The following is a 25948-nucleotide window of genomic DNA, read 5'->3' on the forward strand; positions in this document are numbered from 1 at the left end:
TTTGTTATTATCACATAAACAAACCATACTGTTTGCAATTACACTCTCTCTTCTAGGTCTGTGTAAGTTTGTTAAAAGGAAGTGTGTGTGTGTGTGTGTGTGTGTGTCTGTGTTTAATCCCTTTAAGTATGAAAGCTATACATCTGAGAACCCAAAGCTAATTCACAATTTCGAAATGGCATTGGTAGTTTATTAAAAATGAAGATTATGGCTCTCATAGATTTTTACATGTCCAGACGTTCATGTCATAGGTTTTCTACGCTACCATATATTTGTTCTATTCAAGGAAATTATGCATATAAATGAAGTTCTGACCAAGTCTACAATATTAACCCCTCCCAGGGAGGAATCTGGCAAGTACCCATGTATCTACCCAAACCTGGTCGTTTCACAGCAGGACAGGACCTAGGCTGAGAGAGAGATTTGGGAACTGGGCTGGGTAGTCAGATAAACTGAACAATAGGGTCTGGTCTTGAGGATCAACTCACAGAGATGGGCAGTCAGAGGCCTGGTGCCCGGGCTGTTCGGGGGCTCTTGATGTAAGATCTCCTTCAGTCTCGAGTGGGTCAGGGCCAGGCCGACCAGGTTCTAGGAGGAGCCCTGCAGGAGATTTGGGGAGTTTGGGGAGATAGAAGCTGAGACCGAGTTCTGTCTGTTGAGGCCTCTGTAGAAGTAGAAAATCCGTCAGAATCTGACCATTAGTCCTTCACGATGGTCAGATTAGTTTAATGACTTTGCAAGGGGAGGGGAGAGACCCACAAATTATGATCTTTCCATGTTTTTTGTTTGTTTGTTTTGTTTTTTTTGGCTGTACCACGTGGCTTGTGGGATCTTAGTTCCTCGACCAGGGAAACACGGAGTCCTAAGCGCTGGACCACCAGGGAAGTCCCTCCATGTTCTTTTCTTTAAGGCATTATTTACTTTCTGAAATCCATACTAATGTTTTCCCTCCTTCCTTCCTTCATTCCTTCCGCCTCCCCTCCCCTCTTCCCTCCACTCCTCCCTCCCCCTCCCTCCTTCTTGTCTCTTTCTCTCTCCCTCCCTCCCTTCCTTTCTTTTTTTCTGTATTAGTGTACTAGGGCTGCCATAACAAAATACCACAAACTGGGTGGCTTAAAAGAACAGAAATCTATTCTCCTGAAGTTCTGGGGGCCTCAGTCAAGATTTCAGTAGGGCCATGCTCCCTCTGAGGTTCCCATGTGTCTCTCCCAGCTTCTGGTGGTGGCCAGCAATCCTTGGCATCCTTGACCTGCCCCTGCATTGCTCAACCTCTGCCTCTGTTGTCACATGCCTTTCTTCCCTGCGTGTGTCTATGGCTCTCTCTGCATCCTCTGCCCTTATAAGGACACCAGTCTTACTGTATTTAGGACCTATCCTAATCCAACATGACCTCAATTTAACTTAACTAATTAAATCTGCAAAGATCCTATTTCTGTATAAGGTCACATCCTGATTTCTTGGGCGGACAAAAATTTGGGGGAGACATTATGCAACCAAGTACAGACCCCTTTCTGTTACCCATCCCACCCCCCCGTTTTGCTTTTCTTCCTTCCCTTTTAGAACTTTAATCAGTTGCAAGATAAGCAATGAGCTGGTTGTGTTCTTACTTGGTTTTGATGACCTTTTACAAATCACTCCTTGTTATGGTTTTCTTAGCATTCATGAATTATTAGATCATCGATAACTCATAAAGATAAATTATTTATTTTAAACATGCTGATTATTCAAGCTTCATATATTTTCTTGGACGTTTTGCTTGTCCTCTTTAATTATCCTGCTCTTTAAGAGCTGGCTTGAACTTCAAAGGTCAGTCAATGCATTTTTCATAACTTGTAATGGATTTGGGGGGTTTTATTTTTAATAAGCCTTTCAGAAATGGAAAATATCTCTATCAACCTATTTTCTCATTTTTCAATGAGAGATTCTGTGTGGCTTTATTTTTTGATGCAGATATTTACAGTCACCTGACAAAGGGGTAATGTCAAAAACAGAGGCCAGGGCTTCCCTGGTGGCGCGGTGGTTGAGAGTCCGCCTGCCGGTGCAGGGGACACGGGTTCGTGCCCTGGTCTGGGAAGATCCAGCATGCCGCGGAGCGGCTGGGCCCGTGAGCCATGGCCGCTAAGCCTGCGCGTCCAGAGCCTGTGCTCCGCAACGGAAGAGGCCACAACAGTGAGAGTCCCGTGTACCGCAAAAAGCAAACAAACAAAAAAACAACAACAACAAAAAAAACAGAGGAAAACGTGAAGTGTGGATAATATCATGTCATAAAAATGGCAAAATTTCTGCATCAAGGTGAAGAAGAAAGTTGACTGGAAATGCGTCTTACTAACATCCATGTTGTTGCAGGCTGAAAATAGTCTTCCAAGTCTCTTCAGGTAAATCAGATGAACTACTTGGGGAAATTAAAAAAAGTAACCATGACCCGTGTGGACAATGGGTTGGAAGGGAGTAAGAAGGGATGTAGTCAGGAGTCTGTTGTCATAGTGCCAAACTGCAGAGCGACAATAGGAACCAGAGGACCAGCTCTGCCTGTGCACAGGGGGTATGTCTCCAGATCCATCCACAAGGAAAAGGATGTCCAAAGACTAGTGAGCTCTGACCAATCACTTTACTCCCTCCTTCTCTCTTGGAGAGGAACAAAACAGGGGATGTAGAAAAATGGAAATGGAATCTGCAATATTCCTGACTGGGGAGAGAGGAAGAAACACTTCCCACATCCATTTATCTGTAGGGCCTGCCTTTTCTGTCTCCAAAACATACCTCAAATCTGTCCTCCTCTCTCCACTTCCGTTGCCTCCACCTTAAACCAAAACCCTTTCCTTTCTCATTAGATTAATGCAATTCAGGCCCCAGGTGTCTAAAATCCAGAGGAGATGTATGCAGGCCGGCGTGGTCTCCAAGTCTATTAGAAGTTCAAGATCAAGGTGCTGGCAGGTCCCGGACCTGGTGAGGGCCTGCATCCTGGTTTACAGATGGCCATCTTGCTGTATCTTCACATGGCAGAGAGCAGAGAGAGGAAGGAAGTTCTCCCAACTTTTCTTGTTAGGGCTCTAATGCCGGTTATGCAGGCCCCACCCTCAGGATCTCGTTACCTCCCGGCAAGCTCCAGCTCCCAATACCAGCATATTGGGGGTTAGGATTTAACATATGCATTTTGGAGGAACACAAACATTCAGTCATTAACACCCCCCAAGGCTGGCTTAGGGGCGCCACTTCCTGCTACCACAGGCGCGCTCTTTTGTCCCCTCCTTGCTGCAGTCCTGCATTATAATGGCCTGTTTCTTTATCTTCCCAGTTGTAAGCTCCTGGAAAATCAGGACTGTCTTGTTCATAGCTGTGTCCGCAGTACCAGCACATAACATGATAGAGAGTTGTCTGGTGATTAATAATGTAAGCACTGCATGTTACAGGGACCCTTGCTGCCTCTTTTCTGAACTGATTAATGGTTTGGAAAACATAAATTTCTCAGTTTTGTAGATGATATCAAGTAAGGAGGATGACAGAATCAAAACTGAAAAAGTCAAAGATCTAAAATGCCACAGGCTGAAACCAATAAGGTAAAGTTCTAGAGAGAAATGTAAAATTCTACAGGTAGGTTCATGCTGTGCAGTGGTTCTCAAAGTGTAGCCCTGACCAATGTCGGGAAAATATAATTAAAAACAAAATGTCTGGTCAACCTAGAAAACCTCTTCACAAAGATAGAAGAGAAATAAAAGGGTTTTATTTTGAATAAGCATTAAACCAGAACATAATGCGAATCACAGAACAGCCACTAAGGGGATAGATAGCAAAAACAAAAAGAAATGGTACCCATTTACATAACCAGGCAGATGAAACCAATTACCTCTACGTTTTTCAAGATAAAGGGTAACTGATTCTCAAATAAGAGGATTAACTGCCTTCGAATAAGGGAAAAATAAATTTCTCATATCTTTATGACAGAAGGTAGGTTTGTTTTTGGAGACAGGTACCTGCTGAAGTTAGGCTCCTATACTCCCAGGAAACTGGGAGGAAGGGGTGCTATCTTCTTGACGGTTCCAGTTCTGTACGATGGCTCCAGGTCCCCTTTCAAAGAGAAATTCCTGGATTGTAAAATGGGAAAGAGGCTTATTTAGCCCTTAAAAAGATCTCCATACATTTCAAAAGGCAGAGAAAGAGGCCACAAGGGCAAGTTTTCTGAAATAAATGCTCTCTTTTTCTTTGCACCAGGGAGAAGGAAATATTTTTCTCATTTCTAATTTATTTTACCCTTACACCAACAGCATCAGGATCACCTAGGAACTTTAGTTAGAAATGCAAATTCTCAGGTCCCAACCCAGACCCACTCAATCTGAAACTCTGGAGTTAGGGCCGGGCAATGGGTTTTTTAACAAATCTCTCAGGCAACGCTCATGCTCCCTGAAGCTTGAGAATCACTGCAGAGAACTGTTGACAGCAGGCCACTTGAAAAAGATTTAGGGAAGATGAAGGATTTCGTTGAATTTGAATTAATAGTTATCTGCAGTTTGAATTACAGAGGTAGTCACTGCTCTGCTAATACATTACCTTCAATTAGTTAGCAAGAAATTAAGATGTCTGAAATAAAGATATTAGTTGAACCTTGGTTTAGGGTAGACAGTCAAATCGTAACAACTTGCATAACAGAAATAAAAGCAAAAGCATTACGAAAAATTATGCTCATCTGCCTCTCAAGTGCATTCCTTAATTGAATATATGAGAGTTGCCTGATTTTCTGGAAAATCACAGAATGCCCAAATCAGGTAAGGCCATACAAGCCAAACTCAAGAGAAACTAGACAATTGTGCAATTTTTTTTGCATGAACCCCTTCTTAAGTTCACCTGGCTTTCTGCTGGGGGACAAAATCTGTCCTTTCTCAGTGCTTCTCAATTTGGGATGCAAATTGGAATCACTTGAGGATAAGAAACACACACTCAGAGGAGATTCAGAGCAGCAGGTAGTGGATTCTTTGGGGGCATGGGTTCACATAAGCAGTCTGGACAGTAAGCCCTGCTCTCCTTTCTCAGCACGGGCCAGAGCCTGCGATGGACCTCCAAGAAGAGCACTCCAGAGCCCCAGCTATAGTTCTAGGCATGGGGGCTGATGTGGAGAATTTGGAGTAGTTTGGAACGTCCTCATCTAAAGAGTTTGCTTTGAGAAAAGTCCTTTATACCTCCTTTGACCCACTTCTGAAAGACAGCCCTAATAAACTGGTTTCTGTGGCCACTGAAATAGACAACATTCATGATGCCAAGCCTTCCTGAGGAAGACCACCTAAAGTGAGGCTGGTGGCATTTGCTGTCTTAGGAGCTCCGGGTATCCCTGTGATGGACTCTCCCCGTTGTGTCCTCAGGCTACGGACTTTTCCTTCCCACTGGTCCCATTCATGGATGTACTGCAGTTTACCCAGAAGGACCTGGAGGTTGCAGTTAAAGCCATGCAGATGGAGAACCTGAAATTGAAAAGCAAGTATGAGGAGCTCCATACGAAATGCTCGGAGATGGGGAAAATTACGATAGGATTTTTAGGGATGTACCCAGGTGATGGAGAAGGTACAGAAACAGAAGAAGCTTGCCAAAGCTGAAATCTAGAAAGTCAGAAGTAAAAGGTCAACTTACTACAGACAAATTCCATGAAACGTATTGCTCTGAACTTTTAAGGAATTTGAGAGGTGACTGAAGGAGGTGACGGAAGGCTATCTCATGAATGAAGAATGGCTGAAGAAGTGTGCTGAGGATTACAAATTAAGAAGTGAAATGGAAGGCCAAAGATACCAAACATTAAAGGCCCACACAGAAGAGGTTCTCAATCTGTCAGAGAAGGAAATTGCTTGGGTCCAGAGGAAAGGCCCCAGCGGGCTGTTGGCCTTCTAGGTAAGCCTGATAAAGGGCCAGATGAGGAACATCCCTCAGTGACCATTCAGCAGAAGACTAAAGAAAACAATGAACGACTCATCATCTGTTATGACCTTATTTCAGAGCTGGAATGATGTGGATGGAGGTCACTGACCAGTAAGTGACCTTCTCTCCCTCCTCCCGTCTCTCTGTGTAACTGTAAGCAAGACTTGTATACTTTTTTTTTCTCGTTTTTTCCTTTTGGTGGAGATCTAAGATACCCTTAAAAAAAAAAAGTTAGGGCTTCCCTGGTGGCACAGTGGTTGAGAGTCCACCTGCCGATGCAGGGGACACAGGTTCGTGCCCCGGTGCGGGAAGATCCGCAAAAAAAAAAAAAAAAAAGTTATAGAAAATTAAGTATGAGATATCTTGACTTCTGAGTTATGCTCTATTTGACTTCTTCAATGTTGATCTTTCATTAGCAAGTTTTTGTACCCTATCAAATATGTGCTCTTGTGAGGTTTATTGAAATTTTGGGCGGTGTTATACCCTGCAGGTTTTTTTTTTACTGTGGGAAAAACACTGCTCTGAAATTGACAGCCAATAGGACCAAGAATCAATTAATTTTGTTAGTACATATGTACCACAAAAGTATGGTTTATAAGAAGTCGTGTTGGGGGTCCCAGTCTCATAAACTCTTACAATACTAACTGGCAATGATAAAATAATTGCTATAACCTTTTAAAAAAACTTTATTGTAGTTCATTTAGTTATTTATAGTTGCAGAATTAAACAGTGTATTGACATGTGCACAAAATGAGCATTAATTGGGTGAAGAGCAGAAGGTTGTGGGGTGTTGTTAGTGGTCAAGTAGTATTTTGGCTTATCCCCACATGGCGAAATAGGTATATGAAGGACCTTTGTGTCTGAGTTTTTATGGCAAGAAAATAATTTTTTTAAAAATTCATTTTATTGAAGTATAGTTGATTTACAATGTTGTCAATTTCTGCTGTACAGCAAAGTGACTCAGATATACTACTTTTTCATACTATTTTCCATTATGGTGTATCACAGGATATTTAGTTCCCTGTGCTATACAGTAGGACCTTGTTGTTTATCCATCCTATATATACTAGTTTGCATCTAATCCCAAACTCCCAATCCTTTCCTCCCCGACCCCCCTCCCCCTTTGCAACCACAAGTCTGTTCTTTATGTCTGAGTCTATTTCATAGATATGTTCATTTGTGTCATATTTTAGATTGCTATAACCTGTCTTTTAATCAAATCGTGCAAAAATATAATTAGATGTTTTCAGTTCAGTCCTTAGGTATGTGAACTGTCCATCAAGGGGGCAGTGATGAGTTTTTCTTAGTATGAAGATGTGACTAGAATTCAAGCTATTTCAGTGAGACTATATTGACCACCAGAATGACAAAACCTATGGACATGTAAGGAAAGGCAGCTATAGATTTTGGTCCTGAGAGGATTTTAAGAACTACTTTGTTTGACATGAAGGCTCAGACCTTCCTTTTTCTTCCCCTTTTTTGGCCCTAAGAGAATCACAGAATTCTGAACCAAATTTTAATGATCAAGTAATGCCTTTAATTACAAAAGAAAAACTGAGGCCAAAACTGTAATTCACAAAAAAGGAAGCAGCCAAGTCATTTAATACAGGGGAATAAAGGTGAGTGGATACAGCTCAAAGAATGCACCATTCCCTGCCACCCCTTCTTTTTGCTACAAGTTCCACCCATCTTTAAAAACACCAGCTTTGCCAGATTCAGGAGCAAAGAAATTGCTCAAGTTGGGTTTTCTGCCTCCTTTGTAAGCTGCACGTTTTTAACATGTATTTTAAAACTGTGATGTGAAAAGGCCACAAAACAAGAAGCAAATATGCCATTCTCTGCACATGAAAGCATTATTTTACCAGACATCAGAATATGCACTTAGAATTTTTTCTCACAGTTGTGTTCCTGTGGAGATATACACTTGGTCTTATTCATCTGTTTCTCCTGTAACCCCAAGTACAGTCCCCAACACATGGTGCTGTAAGATACGTATTTACATTTTAAAAGTGAATACGTTTTCCATATACTGTTCATTGCCTAGACTTTTCTGATAAAAGGCACAGTCTCTGAGCCTGTTGTGGTTTCAGAACAGAAACGAAGTATGTGAAAAACAGGTTCCTGGGGCAGGAGTGTGAATATTTGTCTGCCAGCCACGCGAACCCTGGCAGCTGTCTCCGGACCTGGGGTCTCCAAATCGGTGTCCCCGGGCGTGTGACAAGCTCAGGCACTTCCCAGGCTGGCACAGATCGTCCAAGGCGAGCAGCAGCAGTTTTCAGAGACGGCAGGGGCGCGATTCGGGGTGGTCCGTTCAATTGCTAACAGGCCCCCCGCCAATGGCCGCGTTGCTGGGCCGAGTGCAGAGGCAGCCGGGCTTCCTCGCAAGGGTCGGGCCCAGCAGGTGGGGACTGGAGAACTCTTTGTGAGTCACGGCCAAGCACGACCCGGTCCGTGGGGCTCGCAGCACTGCCGTTTCCTACCCGTTCCTGCCAAAGGCCCGCTTCAGCGCGTCCACGAAGCCCTCGTAATGCGCCAGGATGGGGCTCTCCCTCTCGATGTAGGGGACAACCCACTCCTCGGCCGGCCCACTGAGGCGGCTGATTAAAAACGCCACCTTGAGGGTGTCGTTTGAGAACCTGGCCTCAAAGAACCTCATGTAAGAGACCGCTTGGATCAAAAACTCGGGAAGCCGGGCGGAGTCGCCTTTGAACGTCTCGGGAAAAGCCACCGGGCAGGCGGGCGGGCGCACCTGGGCCAGCAGGTTGGCTTTTTCGCACAGGAGCCGCCGCACCTGGTCCATGAGCTCTTTGTTTTCCCTGCGCAGCGCACGGTTCTGGGTCAGCAGCTCCTGCATCATGACCGCCAGCGCGTCCATCACCGCCCGCCGGGCTCCGTCCCTGCCGCCGCGCCGCCGGAAGTGCGTGTCGCTCGGGGGCGGGTCCCGGCGGTGGCGCGTCCGGCCTCCGTGGTCCAGGCCGGGCTTATGCCTGAGCGCCGGCAGGCAGCGTCGCCGGGACTACTGGCCGGAAAACCAGCATCCGGGAGGCCTGAAGCAGACGGGCAGCAGCCAGAGAGGAAATGTGGAGTACACTGGGGACCGAGCCGAGGAACGTAGCGCCGCGCTCGGCGGAGGAACCTGACGCCGTGGCTGCGCATCGGCCCTTCCGGTGGGCCCCGTCCGCAACTTCCGGTGGGCTCCGTCCGGGACTTCCGGTAGGCTCCGTCTGCGACTTCCGGTAGGCTCTGTTCGCGGCCGGCGAGCAGGTGCTTAAAGCGGAAGCTGTCTGCTCAGGGATCGCGCGTCACTGGGCAGCTGCTGCTTCGCCCGGTCCTCCCGAGCTGCGAAGCAGTCGTAGAGTTTTTTGAAGTTCCATATTCCTGGATGTTCGCGTGTTACGCTCAAGGCTTCACAGCCACGAGGAGGCAGTTCTAATGAAGCCCTCTGTGCCTGCAGAGTAGACCATCCCTTGGGGCTTCCAACTTGACGGAACAAGGAGCATCTCTCCTATCCGGAGTGCCTCCCAGGTGCCAGACGCCTTATCCTATCTCATCTAAGCGTCCCGACTCTGTGAAGCCCATGCTGGGTTTCTCGTTTGTTTGTTTGTTTTTGTTTTCCTGAGGACACAAGCAGCTCAGAGAGTATATAAATTTATTCTGGCTACAGAGTCGGTGGTACGTTGGTGAAGGCTTCCTGAGTGCCAGGTGATTGAGGATGAACTTAAACTTAAGGTGGCGGCAGGGTCTGTAGATTGGAAGGGGCCCTGTTGAGATGAACGCCATCTGTATTTACAAGAATGAGAGGAACAGATTCCATCTGGTCCAATTCAGCCACCGTTTACTGGCGCTGGCTGTGAGCTCTGCTTCTCTACTGTAATTAGGCTCTGCTCTGACCTCCTTCCTATCTAACCAGTCTCCTATTTTTTCCATCAATGTGACGTGCTAGGTAAAGAAAACTTTAGCCTTTGTGTGTGTGTGTGTCTGTGTGTGTGTGTCTGCAACCAGCGAATCGTTAAGCACGTTGTCTACCAACCACTCTCAGGCTCTGGGACTTCAGCTATGTCCCACTGTTAACATATTTGAGGCGCTTAAAGATTGACCCTGAGGATCCTCCCATGCCAGAACCACCCGAGGTGAAACTGTGGGGAGGAAATTTCAGGAGGAGGTATTGCTGTGTGGTTCAGTGACTAAGAAACCCAAATAGCATATCATGATGAGTAGTTACATTTACGTTTAAGAATATAATTTTTGACTTTTTAGAAATGAGAAGTGATAACTTTTTGCCAGAATCCTCCGTTTGTCATTTACATGGAGATGGTAGGTTTTGATTCTGGCTTTTGATCGATGTACTTTTATTTGGTATTTTACTGTTGGAGACTAGTTTGTATTAATAAAACAATGTTTCCTAATAAAGCTGCAGGTCATAAATTGTGCTAAAACACTTTCAAAAACAAAGTACAAAAGTACTTGAGATCAGTTAATTAAAATGTATGTACCTCAAGAAAGAAGAAAGTCAAATAACAAAAAAGTGGTTATCTTTGGGTGGTAAAATTTTTATTTTATATGTCTGCATTTTTGAAGTGACTTGATTTTACAATAAAAACAACAAAATTTAAAAATGAAAGAAAACAGGAAATATAAAAGAAATGCTTTCTATTTTTAACACATTAGTTATCTAAAGGGAATTTTGGAAAGCACAGAGGATGAATGCCTAGCTTAACTGAGACTGCATTTCAGATCTCAGGCTTAATCTGAAAACACGTAGTATTCTTCAGTTCCTTTTTAGCTAGAAATTATTATTATTATTTTGCCAAGGAAAAAGATAACATGTCATCATATTCAGTTCATCTAAAGAAAGGAAAGCCATTTACTGAGTCGCTATAACTTATGGAATTTCTCTGGAGCTACAGAGAGTATCAAAATGTCGTTTAAGGTTTCAGAGCCAAAATGAACTCTTAGTTTGTCCTCAGTATAAGAAATACAAAATTTATGAACGCAAATACAAGACTGGGCAGTCAGCTCAAAACACTGAGGATGTGCTTTCCACTAACTAGTAATACTGCATACATTCTTATGCACATATCATATGTTACAGTATACATTTTTTTAAAAAAACATGTTGCCAGATATATGATAGGTCATCTAGTCCAGAGCTTTTCTGTGCTGGGAGTTCTAGTTTTTTGTTGTTGTTTTTTAATCACTGGTTTAATCTCTTTACTTGTTATAGGTCTGTGCAGTTTTTCTATTCCTTCTTGAGTCAGTTTTGGTAATTTGTGTGTTTCTAGGACATTTTTCAATTTCATTTAATTTATTGGTGAACAGTTATTCATAGCATTCTTTTATTTGTGTAAAGTTGGTTGTAATGTCCCCATTTTCATTTCTGATTTTAGTTATTTGCATCTTCTTTTTTCTTTCTCAGTCTAGTTAAAGTTTGTCTGTCAATTTTGTTGATTTTTTCCTAAGAACAGACATTTGGTTTCATTGATTCTCTATTTCACTTATCTCTGTTCTAATCCTTATTATTTCCTTCCTTCTGCTAGCTTTGGGTTTAATTTGCTCTTCTTTTTCTAGTTCCCTAAAGTGTATATGGACCAAACTGGGTCCCCTCGAAATTCATATATTGAAGCCCTGATCTTCAATGTGACTGTATTTGAAAATAAGGCATTTCAGGGAGGCAATTAAGGTTAAATGAGGTCATAAGGGTGGTTCTGTTTCTCTGAAGAACCCTGACTAATACATTCTTCTTTTAGTCATTTCTAATTCTTCTTTAATCAAGGGTATATTCATAGATATAGTCTATAGAAAACTATCTTTCAAGTGTATACTACCAAAAAAAAAAAATCCTATGACAAATAAGAACCAGGACCATGAATTTTTTGTATGTCCGTGGTTCTGTGCATTCTCAAGATGTTTTAAAAGGCTTAAGAGAAAATACATTGAATGATGGTACACACCTGCTTTGGACAGAGTTGTAGTGGAGGATGTTAAATTTATTAAATTTGGGGTGGGGGGTGAGTTTTGCCACTGTGGGACTTGCAAGTCCAAAACCTGTAGGGCAACCTGGCAGGCTGGAGATTCAGGGAAGAGTTGATGTTGCAGTTCTGAGTCTGAGATAAAAGTGCAGGCAGAATTTCTGTGTTGTCGTCTGGAGACAGAACTCTTTCTTTGGGAAACTTCAGCGTTTGCTCATAAGACCTTCAACTGATTGAATGAGGCCCACCTGTGTCATGGAGGGTAATCTGCTCACTTTATTTTACTTTTTTTTAAGAATATTTTTAAAAAATTATTTATTTATTTTTGGCCATGTTGGGTCTTCGTTGCTGTGTGCGGGCTTTCTCTAGTTGTGGCGAGCAGGGGCTACTCTTCGTTTTGGTGTGCGTTTTTCTCATTGTGGTGGCTTCTCTTGTTGCAGAGCACGGGCTCTACGCATGCAGGTTTCAGTAGCTGTGGCACAGTAGTTGTGGCTTGCAGGCTCTAGAGCACAGGCTCAGTAGTTGTGGCGCACGGGCTTAGTTGCTCCGCGGCATGTGGGATCTTCCTGGACCAGTGCTTGAGCCCGTGTCCCGTGCACTGGCAGGCACCACCAGTGTGCCACCAGGGAAGCCCTCTGCTCACTGTAAAGTCAATGATTCTAAATGTCAATCACATCCAAAAAATACCTTCACAGCAACTTGAAAAACAGATGTTTGACCAAACAGTTAGTCACCATAATCTTGCCAGGTTGACACATAAAATCAGCTATGTAGAAATTTGATTATTTTAGAATAAAACTTGAAGACATTTGAAGAAATGGCCTAAACAAAAGTGAGTGAGTGTGAGAGAACTCATCTGAACATTGTTTTTTATTTGACTCACAATTCTTGTAAAAAAGAAGTTAAATCAGGAATATTTCAAAATAGTTACTTCCTTTAGGCAAGTAAATGCAGAACCATGTCCCTATCTGTGTGGGGTTAATCAGAATATATTTCAAACTGCTGAAAGCAATTATGACAAAGGACAGTGTGACTGTCTAATAAATGGTTGTTTTTGTTGTCCAGCATGTATCTTTGTCACTTGTTTGCTCTCTTTGGGGGAATCATTTACAGTGACTCAAACTGTGAGTCAGGAAGTGAGATGTCCCCTGATGTCACACTAAAAAGACTTGTGAGACACATACTACAGGGGCTTGATGAATGGATAACCTGTGGAACTGAAATAGCATTTTATAGCTATGGGTATAATAGCATGGGTATAATTTTCTTGCAGGTATCCTTAGGAGATAGTCCTACTGCCTCCTGGAATGAATGGGCTTTGTTTTGACGTGGGCCTCATACTAAGGTAACAGTCTCTTTTGGTCATTTGTCAGCGTGTCTGGAACCCCAGCTATATTCATCAACCTTTATAGATTTGTTAGGGGAATCAATTGAGTAATGCATGTGAAAGCATTTTGGAAGCGATCAAAAATTAGAAAGTTGATGATACAAGTAAGACAATGTCTTTACCAAAGCGATTATAAATGTCAGAGTATTTATCAGAGACTATTTGTTGGTTTCAAAGCTTTATACAATATTTAAATGAACTTTGGCATTTTTGGTGGGAGGGTGGTTTTATTGAATTTTCAGACCTTTCCGTGTGGGAAGCAAAGCATTAAGGAATTCACTGAATTCAAGATATTAATAGCAGAGGCAATAATATGGCTTATATGACTATCAGTTTAACAAGGTTAAGTGGTCCTTTAAAGGACAGAATTATGTGTCAGATTGTCCTAGGTACTAGGACACAACAGTGAATAAAAACAGATACAGTTGCTGCTATTCTGGAGCTCGTGATCCTTGATTAAAGAAAACTGGGGCAGCATAGTAAAAGAAAAATTATGACAGGGAACCCCAGTTGATAACTGTGTAGTCAGAGAAGTGGGCCTTGAAGAAAGGGCACTTAAGTTGAAATCTGAAGGACATGAAGGCATTAACTAGGGAGGAGATGGGGATTTTCACAAAGGCAATCGGCAAAGTCTCTGGTGTCAGAGGAAGTATGGGATATTTGAAGACAAAAGTCCCGGCATATCTAGAGCACAGAGTGAAAGGGAAAACAGTACAAGATAGGGCTGGAGAAGGAGGCGGTGACTAGACAGTGCAGGTGCCCAGTGGGCTACATTACAAATCTTGGTCTTCACCCTAAGAACAATAGAAAGCCATTGAAGTGTTAATTAATAGGGCACATGATTATTTGTTTTGAAGAGATTACTCTGGCTATAGTTGGGGTCAGAGCAGATGTGAGGAGACCAACCAAAAGGCTGTTACAGTTGTCCAAGCAAGGGATGATGGTAGCTTGGATTTGCAGAGTAGCAGGTGAAAAGAGAGAAGCAGACAGCTTTGGGAATTCTGTAAGGGGTCACATGGACAAGATGTAGTGATGCATTGCATGCAGCAAAGGAAAAGCTTGGTGACTTCATTTACTAAGATAGGAAATGCTGGAAGAGGATCATAGGTTTATCTTGGACATGTTGAGCCTGCCATTACTAATAACTGTAACCTTCCTTAATGTCAATTCCAACCACCCTATTACCACCAGTTCTTATGTTTCCATCTCACTCTCTTTAGTACCCCTACTCCAATGTTGCTTTTCCCACCAGTACCTATAATCTATTGATCTCTCATAGTTTCATGGGTTCTCACTCTTTTCTCATCTCATTGACCGCTTTATTTAATTTCTGTTCCTTCTGTAGTATCGTTATCATCACCTCTTTGCATATGTGCTCGACTCCCTTGACCTTCTCTTGCTTCATTCTCTCTTCTTGGAGAAAACACAATCCTACTTAAATTCAGTTCTCTACTTGCTCCTTACCTGCCCTCATTCTGGAGAAAAACACGAAGCCATGCTGAATGGGCTCAATTTATATGAGCATTAATATCAAACATACCCATAATGCTGCCTGAAAATCATACTGGCTTTCACTAGTACTCACTCTTCAACTCTCCTTGGTGATTGTTTCATACCTACCACACCTCAAATCTTTCTTCTCCAGTTCTCACTCTAAGAGGATGGGCTTGCATCCCGCCGCACTGAGAAGCAGAAGTGATCAGAAGAGAATGTCCATGAACTCTCGCCATCACATCTACCCACCTGTAGGTGTCTGTAATCATTTCTTGTGCCTTTTCTTCTCTTATTACGGAGGAACTAAGCTTACCCTAGCAAAGGCTAACCTCTTCACTTGTGATCCCATTTCCTCCTAGGATGGGACCACCCAAGGGCAAGGGCAACACTCAGAAATTCTCTCCTCTCTCCCCTGCATCGTCACTCTTCTCTTCCACCAAAATCTTCTCTTGACCTCACTTTTCTCTCTGGCTAATGTCCATTTTCTTTCCTCCTCTTAACAGGGAAACTCCGCAAATGAGTTGTTTGTATTCACTGTCTCTGTATTATCTCCTCTAATTCTCCATCCACTTTAATCAGACTTTCATACTTGGTACTTTACTCATCCTGAATGTATCAAGGTCACTGTGACCTCCATGTCAATTTCAACCCTTATTTTATTGGACCCATTGGTAGCATTTAATATCAATGCCAGAGATCAATTTGATAGCAAATCACTCTTTCCGCCTTGAGACTGTCTTCTCTTGGTTTTCAAGTGTCACATTCTCTTGGTTTTACTCCCGCCCCCCGGATGCCCCTCCCCGTCTTCTTTCCGTGTTCTTCCTCACCTCCCTGTGTGCCTGGATCTCATTTCTTGGACCTCTCCTCTACCTCCACTTCTTTAGTGATCTTGTCCAGGTGTGTGGACTTAAGTACCATGTATAGATCTGAAAACTCCCTAGTTTTTATCTCCAGCCTAGACCTCTCCCTGAGCTCTAGACTTGTATATCCAGCTGGTTACTTAAGAGCTCCTCTTGGATGTCTAATGCACATCTCAGATTTAACATGTTCCCAAGGGAGTTTCTGCTCCTCGTTTCTGGACCTGCTCCTTCTGAAGTTTTCTCCATCTGAGAAAACGGAAACGTCATCTTTCTAGTCACCCTGGCCCAAACCCCAGGGGTTATCCTTGACTTCCGTTTTTCTTCTCAAACATGATATCCAACCATCAGCAGATTCTCTTGGCTCCATCTTCAAAATGTGTATGGAATCTGATCACCTTTTACCAGTTTCACAGCTAAAACTTGGTCAGAGCCGCCAAAACTGTCCCGTTGGATTACCGTGCCGGCCTCTAACTGGGCCCCCTACTTCTACTCCCAGCCCCACGCCCAGAGCAGCATTTTAAAAACACAAGTCAGATCGTGGCATTCCTCTGCTCAGAACCCTCCAGTGGCTTCGCATTTCTTCAGAGTAAGAGCCAGAATCCTTACAGTCGCCTCCCAGGCCCTATGCAGTGTAGGCTTCCTGTTAACATTCTGATCTATCTCCCTGCTTTTCCCCTTGTTCTCTCAGCCTGACCCACGTGGTATCATCACTGTTTCTCGAGGGTGCCGTGCACATTGCCAGTTACAGGATTTTGCACCTTTTGTTCCCTCTGCTCAGATGTCCACTTTCATTGCTTCTTTACCCTTTTCAGGCTTTTTCTCAAACATCACCTTCTCAGCGAGGCCTTATCTGATCACACTAAATAGCGTGTGTTCCGTCTTCTTCCCAACACTCCCTGTCCCCTTCTCCCACTTGATTTTTCTCCACAGCATTCATCATGGTGAAAAATATCTGCTTTTATATGTTTGTACTTTTGTTCTTCTCTCCCCAAAGAGAATTGAAGTGTGATGAGGACAGGAGCTCTGTCTGCTTTGTTCACTGTTGTATCATCAGTTCCTGGAACAGTGCTCGACCTATAGTAGATTCTCAGTATTTGTTAAAAGCGTGGATTAATGAATCCAAGTGCATATAGTGAGTGGGCAACTCGGTCTTTGAGTCTGGAGCTCAGAGGAGAGGTTTTCACTGGGGAAGCACGTTTGGGGCTCATTGGCATAGAGATATAGGGTGACCATGTATTCAAGTTGGCCCTGAACAGTCTGGGCATAATTGCTAATAGTACCCCTCCTTTACTCTGAAAAAATGCTCTGGTTTGAATGATAAATTGTAGAGTTCTCCTAAAAATTCATGGTAGCTGAAACCGTAGGACTGGATGGCATTGCCTGGAGAAAGCCTATAAAGTAAAACGAGAAGAGGATCTAGAAAGAGCCCTTAGGTTCTCTAACTTTTAAAGGCTCATAGAGGAGGGAGGAATCTGACGAGGAGACTGAGAGGGAGCAGTCAGACAAGGAGGAGAAAAACCAGACGCACAAAGCTAAGAAAAGAGAGTAGTTCGAAAAGGAAAGCGAGAGGTCAATAGGGTCAAAGTCTCCTGAGAGGTGGAATAAGATGAGGACTGAGAGATACCCATTAGATGCTTAGAAGTCAGTGATAGGCCTTAGATGCTCAGTAATAGGCCTTTTGGTGGAGTGATTAGGGCAGAAACCAGACATGCAATGGTGGGAGGAGAAATGAGGAAGACGGCAAGTTATAGAAAATCCCGTTCCTTTGGTTGTGAATATAAGAGAGAACAGGCACATTCTGGATTACCCATTGAGCAGACTGAGTATGTGCTTAAGACAAAGCTCGTAGCAGAGTAGGAGCAGCAAAACAGCAAATGTGGAAAGAATTTAGTACTTGACAATTGGAAACAATGAACTAAAGGAGTCGTTACCAAAAACTCACAGTTCTATCGGGCTTTCTGGGCGTTGTTTTACTGTTTGCTTTACATGTGGGAAAGAGTACCTCAGTACTTAGTCCTCTGAGTGATCTGACCTGGCCCTGAATGTGGTCACAGTGGAAGTGGGTGTGCCACTGAGAGAGCGTGTTTTCTCTTTCTGTTTGGAAGAGGTTCGAGCTGGAATGTCGATGGGCAGGATCCAGATGAGAGGCACCAGCAGAGCAAACAGGAGAGGGGAGAGAGAACTGATGGTGGCATTTTACCTGGGAAGGTGGGAGGGGCGTGGGATCTGAGCATGATGGGAAGAGTGGCCGGAGGTGGGTTGAGGGGTACATGTCTGCTGTAACTGGAGGGAAGAAGGAGGGGCTGGGCACACATACAGCTGGGTTTGGCCAGATGGATGTGGGAGGAGAGGGCATTGCTGTCTGGGGTCTTCAACGTGCCCGAGAAAGAGGAGGTACCACCTGTGAGTGCGGGAGATGCCTGTCTGGGGCTTAGAGCAGTTACAAGAGTGACAGAGTCACCGACAGAGGAAACAATGTTAAGGGCTCTTTTGAGGTTGGTGATCATGAATCATCGCCGACATGTCTTCAGTTACCTAGGTGATTACAGGAAATAATAGGCTTTTTCTCTGATGGAGCAAAGGTCACCAAGAGAAAAGTATTTAAGAGTGATGTTGCCTTCAACGGCCAAATACCCAGTTCTTTTTCTGTGATGTCATGAGTCAGCATATATGCGTGGGAAAAGGTAGGGATCATTTGGAGAAACATGCTCTGGAGACAGTCTGTTCTGTTTCTCCTTCAGGAATGAGTGAGGCTGAGTAAAACTGAGGTATTCCTCAGATAAAGTTCTCACCAGACTGGGTGGGAGTCAGGACGCCTGAGCCCTGGTCCTGCCAGAACCATGTTAGCTTCCTTCTCTGGGTTTCAGGTTGCTCACGGAAAAGCTGTCAACAGTCTTATTTTCCTTCCACTTCTAGAATCTGTGAGTCTATGATGTTCTGTCTCCATATTGTCTGCCTCCAGCAGACAGGCAGGAGTGTAAGTCCTGGACTTCGTTTTGGAATTGGAAGAGTTCTTACAGAATATCTGAGCCTGAATTTGTGCTCCAAGATACTGGCTTTCGAGGGGGCCTGATGAACTTGACCCTTCTTGCCGGGTGGAGCTGTGAACCCATTTTTAGCAGATGAGGCAAAGGAGTCAGGCAGGTGTAGATTAACACACAGTTTTTATTACTTTACCAGTAATAAATCAGCTTTACCATCTGATACTGGAGAATGTGGCTTAGAGTAGCTTAGACAAATGGGCTTTGTGATACTGAATTCCAAAATGAGGTTCACGCACCCACCAGAGTCACAGGAGCACAGAAATTGCAGACTTGGCCACATCGTCCTTGAGGATGTGATCGCACAGGGAACAGAGGAGGACACAGGATTTGTGTGGGCAGCCAGCTCCCTAAATAAAGGCAGAGAGAGGAAGGAGTGGAGTCATCAAGTATCAGGTTCTCTCCTCCACTTACCACTCAAGTAAGTTGCTCCTTGTCAGGGGAGAAGTAAGGATGAGGGAGAGAGGGAGCGAAAGAGCAGGATTTATGGGAATGGACAGTATCCTTTCCAGGGTTTATGAAGGTGGAAATGTAAATGTAAGCACAAGCAATTGCATGGCAGGGAAGTTTTTTGTTTCTTTTTTCTAATAAATTTATTTATTTTTGGCTGCATTGGGTTTTTTTTTTTTGTTTTTTATACTTTTTGGATTAATAGTTAACATTTATTAACATTCGACTCTAATTGCTTCATCTGTTTTTTTATAAGAATATTTTAATTGCAGACATTTCTCCCCTAAATATTTTAGTGTGCATCTCTTAAAAATGTCTTTTTCTGTTTGTATAACCACAATAACTTTATCACACTTAACAAAATTGACAACAATACCTTATATTATCTAATATCCAGATCATATTCACATTTCCTCAGTTGTCCCAGGATCCAGTAAAGGACTCTGCATTGTATTTGGATGTTACATATCCTAAGTCCTTTTTTTCTTTTTTTGAATTTTATTTTATTTTTTTATACAGTAGGTTCTTATTAGTCATCAATTTTATACACATCAGTGTACACATGTCAATCCCAATCGCCCGATTCAGCACACCATGACCCTCACCCCCCGCTTTCCCCCCTTGGTGTCCATACGTTTGTCTCTGTGTCTCTATTTCTGCCCTGCAAACTGGTTCCTCTGTACCATTTTTCTAGGTTCCACATATATGCGTTAATAAACGATATTTGTTTTTCTCTTTCTGACTTACTTCACTCCGTATGACAGTCTCTAGATTCATCCACGTCTCTACAAATGACCCAATTTCATTCCTTTTTATGGCTGAGTAATATTCCATTGTATATATGTACCACGTCTTCTTTATCCATTTGTCTGTTGGTGGGCATTTAGGTTGCTTCCATGACCTGGCTTTTGTAAATAGTGCTGCAATGAACACTGGGGTGCATGTGTCTTTTTGAATTATGGTTTTCTCTGGGTATATGCCCAGTAGTGAGATTGCTGGGCCGTATGGTAATTCTATTTTTACTTTTTTAAGGAACCTCCATACTGTTCTCCATAGTGGCTGTATCAGTTTACATTCCCACCAACAGTGCAAGAGGGTTCCCTTTTCTCCACACCCTCTCCAGCGTTTGTTCTTTGTAGATTTTCTGATGATGTCCATTCTAACTGGTGTGAGGTGATATCTCATTGTAGTTTTGATTTGCATTTCTCTAATAATTAGTGATGTTAAGCATCTTTTCATGTGCTTCTTGGCCACCTGTATGTCCTCTTTGGAGAAATGTCTATTTAGGTCTTCTGCCCATTTTTAGATTGGGTTGTTTGTTTTCTTAATATTGAGCTGCGTGAGCTGTTTATATATTTTGGAGATTAATCCTTTGTCCGTTGATTTGTTTGCAAATATATTTTCCCATTCTGAGGGTTGTCATTTCGTCTTGTCTGTAGCTTTGCAAAAGCTTTGAAGTTTCATTAGGTCCCATTTCTCTATTTTTGTTTTTATTTCCATTACTCTAGGAGGTGGATCAAAAAAGATCTTGCTGTGATTTATGTCAAAGAGTGTTCTTCCTATGTTTTCCTCTAAGAGTTTTATAGTGTCCGGTCTCACATGTCTAATCCATTTTGAGTTTATTTTTGTGTATGGTGTTAGGTAGTGTTCTAATTTCATTATTTTTATTTTTATTTTTTTGCGGTACGCGGGCCTCTCACTGCTGTGGCCTCTCCCATTGCGGAGCACAGGCTCCAGACGCGCAGGCTCAGCGGCCATGGCTCACGGGCCCAGCCGCTCCGTGGCATGTGGGATCTTCCCAGACTGGGACACGAACCCGTGTCCCCTGCATTGGCAGGTGGACTCTCAACCACTGTGCCACCAGGAAAGCCCCTAATTTCATTCTTTTACATGTAGCTGTCCAGTTTTCCCAGCACCACTTATTGAAGAGACTGTCTTTTCTCCATTGAATATCCTTGCCTCCTTTGTCATAGATTAGTTGACCATAGGTGCGTGGGTTTATCTCTGGGCTTTCTATCCTGTTCTATTGATCTATATTTCTGTTTTAGTGCCAGTACCATATTGTTTTGATTACTGTAGCTTTGTAGTGTAGTCTGAAGTCAGGGAGTCTGATTCCTCCAGCTCCATTTTTTTCCCTCAAGATTGCATTGGCTATTCGGAGTCTTTTGTGTCTCCATACAAATTTTAAGATTTCTTGTTCTAGTTCTGTGAAAAATGCTGTTGGTAATTTGAGAGGGATTGCATTGAATCTGTAGATTGCTTTGGGTAGTATAGTCATTTTCACAAAATTGATTCCTCCAATCCAAGAACATGGTATATCTCTCCATCTGTTGGTATCACCTTTAATTGCTTTCAACAGTGTCTTATAGTTTTCTGCATACAGGTCTTTTGTCTCCCTAGGTAGGTTTATTTCTAGGTATTGTATTCTTTTTGTTGCAATGGTAAATGGGAGTGTTTCCTTAACTTCTCTTTCAGATTTTTCATCATTAGTGTATAGGAATGCAAGAGGTTTCCATGCATTAATTTTGTATGCTTCAACTTTACCAAATTCATTGATTAGCTCTAGTAGTTTTCTGGTGGCATCTTTATGATTCTCTATGTATAGTATCATATCATCTGCAAACAGTGACAGTTTTCCTTCTTCTTTTCCAATTTATATTTCTTTTTCTTCTCTGACTGCCGTGGCTACGACTTCCAAAACTATGTTGAATAATAGTGGCGAGAGTGGACATCCTTGTCTTGTTCCTGATCTTAGAGGAAATACTTTCAGTTTTTCACCATTGAGAATGATGTTTGCTGTGGGTTTGTCGTATATGGCCTTTATTATGTTGAGGTAGGCTCCCTGTATGCCCACTTTCTGGAGTGTTTTTATCATAAATGGGTGTTGAATTTTGACACAAGCTTTTTCTACATTTATTGAGATGATCATATGGTTTTTCTTCTTCAATTTGTTAATATGGTGTATCACATTGAATGATTTGCGTATACTGAAGAATCCTTGCATCCCTGGGATAAATCCCACTTGATCATGGTGTATTATCCCTTTAATGTGTTGTTGGATTCTGTTTCCTAGTATTTTGTTGAGGATTTTTGCATCTATATTCATCAGTAATATTGGTCTGTAATTTTCTTTTTTTGTAGTATCTTTGTCTGGTTTTGGTATCAGGGTGATGGTAGCCTCATAGAATGAGTTTGGGAGTGTTCCTTCCTCTGCAATTTTTTGGAAGAGTTTGAGAAGGATGGGCGTTAGCTCTTCTCTAAACGTTTGATAGAATTCACCTGTGAAACCATTTTGTCCTGGACTTCTGTTTGTTGGAAGATTTTTTTTTTTTTTTTTTTTTTTGCTGTACGCGGGCCTCTCACTGTTGTGGCCTCTCCGGTTGCGGAGCACAGGCTCCGGACGTGCAGGCTCAGCGGCCATGGCTCACGGGCCCGGCCGCTCCGCGGCATGTGGGATCTTCCCGGACCGGGGCACGAACCCACGTCCCCTGCATCGGCAGGTGGACTCTCAACCACTGCGACACCAGGGAAGCCCTGTTGGAAGATTTTTAATCACAGTTTCAATTTCATTACTTGTGATTGGTCTGTTAACATTTTCTATTTTTTCCTGGTTCAGTCTTGGAAGGTTATACCTTTCTAAGAATTTGTCCACTTCTTTCAGGTTGTCCATTTTATTGGCATAGCGTTGCTTGTAGTAGTCTCTTAGGATGCTTTGTATTTCTGCGGTGTCTGTTGTAACTTCTCCTTTCTCATTTCTAGTTTTGTTGATTTGAGTCCTCTCCCTCTTTTTCTTGTTGAGTCTGGCTAATGGTTTATCAATTTTATCTTCTCAAAGAACCAGCTTTTAGTTTTATTGATCTTTGCTATTGTCTTCTTCGTTTCTGTTTCATTTATTTCTGCTCTGATCTTTATGATTTCTTTCCTTTTGCTAACTTTGGGTTTTGTTTGTTCTTCTTTCTCTAGTTCCTTCAGGTTAAGGTTAGATTGTTTATTTGAGATTTTTCTTGTTTCTTGAGGTAGGCTTGTATAGCTATAAACTTCCCTCTTAGAACTGCTTTTGCTGCATCCCATAGGTTTTGGATTGTCGTGTTGTCATTGTCATTTGTCTCTAGGTATTTTTTGATTTCCTCTTTGATTTCTTCAGTGATCTCTTGGTTATTTAGTAATGTATTGTTTAGCCTCCATGTGTTTGTGTTTTTTACATTTTTTTCCCCTGTAATTGATTTCTGATCTCATAGCATTATGGTCAGAAAAGATGCTTGATGTGATTTCAATTTTCTTAAATTTACTGAGGCTTGATTTGTGACCCAAGATGTGATCTATCCTGGAGAATGTTCCGTGCGCACTTGAGAAGAAAGTGTAATCTGATGTTTTTGGATGGAATGTCCTATAAATATCAATTAAATGTATCTGGTCTGTTGTGTCATTTAAAGCTTGTGGTTGCTTGTTAATTTTCTGTTTGGATGATCTGTCCATTGGTGTAAGTGAGGTGTTAAAGTTCCCCCCTATTATTGTGTTACTGTTGATTTCCTCTTTTATACCTGTTAGCAGTTGCTTTATGTATTGCGGTGCTCCTATGTTGGGTGCATATATATTTATAATTGTTATATCTTCTTCTTGGATTGATCCCTTGATCATTATGTAGCGTCCTTCCTTGTCTTTTGTAACATTCTTTATTTTAAAGTCTATTTTGTCTGATATGAGTATTGCCACTCCAGCTTTCGTTTGATTTCCATTTGCATGGAATATCTTTTTCCATCCCCTCACTTTCAGTCTGAATGTGTCCCTAGGTCTGAAGTGGGTCTCTTGCAGACAGCATATATATGGGTCTTGTTTTTGTATCCATTCAGCAAGCCTGTGTCTTTTGGTTGGAGCATTTAATCAATTCACGTTTAAGGTAATTACCGATATGTATGTTTCTGTTACCATTTTCTTAATTGTTTTGTTTTTGTTTTTGTAGGTCCTTTTCTTCTCTTGTGTTTCCCACTTAGAGAAGTTCCTTTAGCGTTTGTTGTAGAGGTGGTTTGGTGATGCTGAATTCTCTTAGCTTTTGCTTGTCTGAAAGCTTTTGATTTCTGCATTGAATCTGAATGAGATCCTTGCCAGGTAGAGTAATCTTGGTTGTAGTTTCTTCCCTTTCATCACTTTAAGTATATCATGCCACTCCCTTCTGGCTTGTAGAGTTTCTGCTGAGAAATCAGTTGTTAACCTTATGGGAGTTCCCTTGTATGTTATTTGTCGTTTTTCCCTTGCTGTTTTCAATAATTTTTCTTTGTCTTCATTTTTTGCCAATTTGATTACTATGTGTCTCGGCATGTTTCTCCTTGGGTTTATCCTGTATGGGGCTCTATGCACTTTCTGGACTTGGGTGGCTATTTCCTTTCCCATGTTAGGGAAGTTTTCGACTATAATCTCTTCAAATATTTTCTTGGGTCCTTTCTCTCTTGTCCTTCTGGGACCCCTATAATGCGAATGTTGTTGTGTTTAATGTTGTCCCAGAGGTCTCTTAGGCTGTCTTAATTTCTTTTCATTCTTTTTTCTTTGTTCTGTTCCGCAGCAGTGAATTCCACCATTGTGTCTTCCAGGTCACTTATCTGTTCTTCTGCCTCAGTTATTCTGCTATTGATTCCTTCTAGTGTAGTTTTCATTTCAGTTATTGTGTTGTTTATCTGTTTGTTTGTTCTTTAATTCTTCTGGATCTTTGTTAAACATTTCTTGCATCTTCCCGATCTTTGCCTCCATTCTTTTTCCGAAGTCCTGGATCATCTTCACTATCATTATTCCGAATTCTTTTTCTGGAAGGTTGCCTGTCTCCACTTCATTTAGTTGTTTTTCTGGGGTTTTATCTTGTTCCTTCATCTGGTACATAGCCCTCTCCCTTTTCAACTTGTCTATCTTTCTGTGAATGTGTTTTTTGTTCCACAGGCTACAGGACTGTAGTTCTTGCTTCTGCTGTCTGCCCTCTGGATGAGGCTATCTAAGAGGCTTGTGGAAGTTTCCTGATGGCGGGGACTGGTGGTGGGTAGAGCTGGCTGTTGCTCTGATGGGCAGAGCTCAGTAAAACTTTAATCCACTTGTCTGCTGATGGGTGGGGCTGGGTTCCCTCCCTGTTGGTTGGTTGGCCTGAGGCAACCCAACACTGGATCCTACCTGGGCTCTTTGGTGGGGCTAATGGCAGACTCTGGGAGGGCTCACGCCAAGGAGTACATCCCAGAACTTCTGCTGCCAGTGTCCTTGTCCTCACAGTGAGACACAGCCACCCCCTGCCTCTGCAGGAGACCCTCCAATGCTAGCAGGTAGGTCTGGTTCAGTCTCCTGTGGGGGTCACTGCTCCTTCCCCTGGGTCCCGATGCACACACTACTTTGTGTGTGCCCTCCAAGAGTGGAGTCTCTGTTTCCCCCACTCCTGTCGAAGTCCTGCAATCAAATCCCGCTAGCCTTCAAAGTCTGATTCTCTAGGAATTCCTCCTCCCGTTGCTGGACCCCCAGCTTGGGAAGCCTGATGTGGGGCTCAAAACCTTCACTCCAGTGGGTGGACTTCTGTGGTATAAGTGTTCTTCAGTTTGTGAGTCACCCACCCAGCAGTTTGGGATTTGATTTTATTTTGACTGTGCCCCTCCTACCGTCTCATTGTGGCTTCTCCTTTGTCTTTGGATGTGGGGTATCTCTTTTGGTGAGTTCCAGTGTCTTCCTCTCGATGATTGTTCAGCAGTTGTGATTCTGGTGTTGTTGCAAGAGGGAGAGAGAGCACGTCCTTCTACTCCACCATCTTGAACCAATCTCTCTGCATTGTGTCTTCATTGCTGTGCACGGGCTTTCTCTAGTTGTGGCAAGTGGGGGCTACTCTTT

General features: G+C 42.8%; 2 protein-coding genes across 3 annotated transcripts in view; one reads left to right on the forward strand and one right to left on the reverse strand.

The window, feature by feature from the left end:
- Positions 1–7412: 7412 nt before the first annotated feature.
- On the reverse strand, positions 7413–9092 carry LOC132436152 (protein LDOC1-like). The gene has a single exon (XM_060028710.1). It carries the CDS (start codon positions 8771–8773, stop codon positions 8375–8377), a length of 399 nt encoding a protein of 132 aa, XP_059884693.1. The 5' UTR covers positions 8774–9092; the 3' UTR covers positions 7413–8374.
- A 52-nt stretch (positions 9093–9144) lies between these two features.
- The window catches only part of AKAIN1 (A-kinase anchor inhibitor 1), a 79358-nt gene continuing 62554 nt past the window's right edge, over positions 9145–25948 (forward strand). The window contains exons 1-2 of one of the 2 annotated variants that reach the window (XR_009521719.1): positions 9145–9423; positions 13141–13212. The gene's annotated coding sequence lies outside the window, so the exon portion shown is untranslated. The remainder of the gene's footprint in view (positions 9424–13140; positions 13213–25948) is intronic. The other variant, XR_009521720.1, reaches the window with a different exon arrangement.

The sequence above is a fragment of the Delphinus delphis genome, chromosome 13, assembly GCF_949987515.2.
Source record: "Delphinus delphis chromosome 13, mDelDel1.2, whole genome shotgun sequence".
Classification (NCBI taxonomy): domain Eukaryota; kingdom Metazoa; phylum Chordata; class Mammalia; order Artiodactyla; family Delphinidae; genus Delphinus; species Delphinus delphis.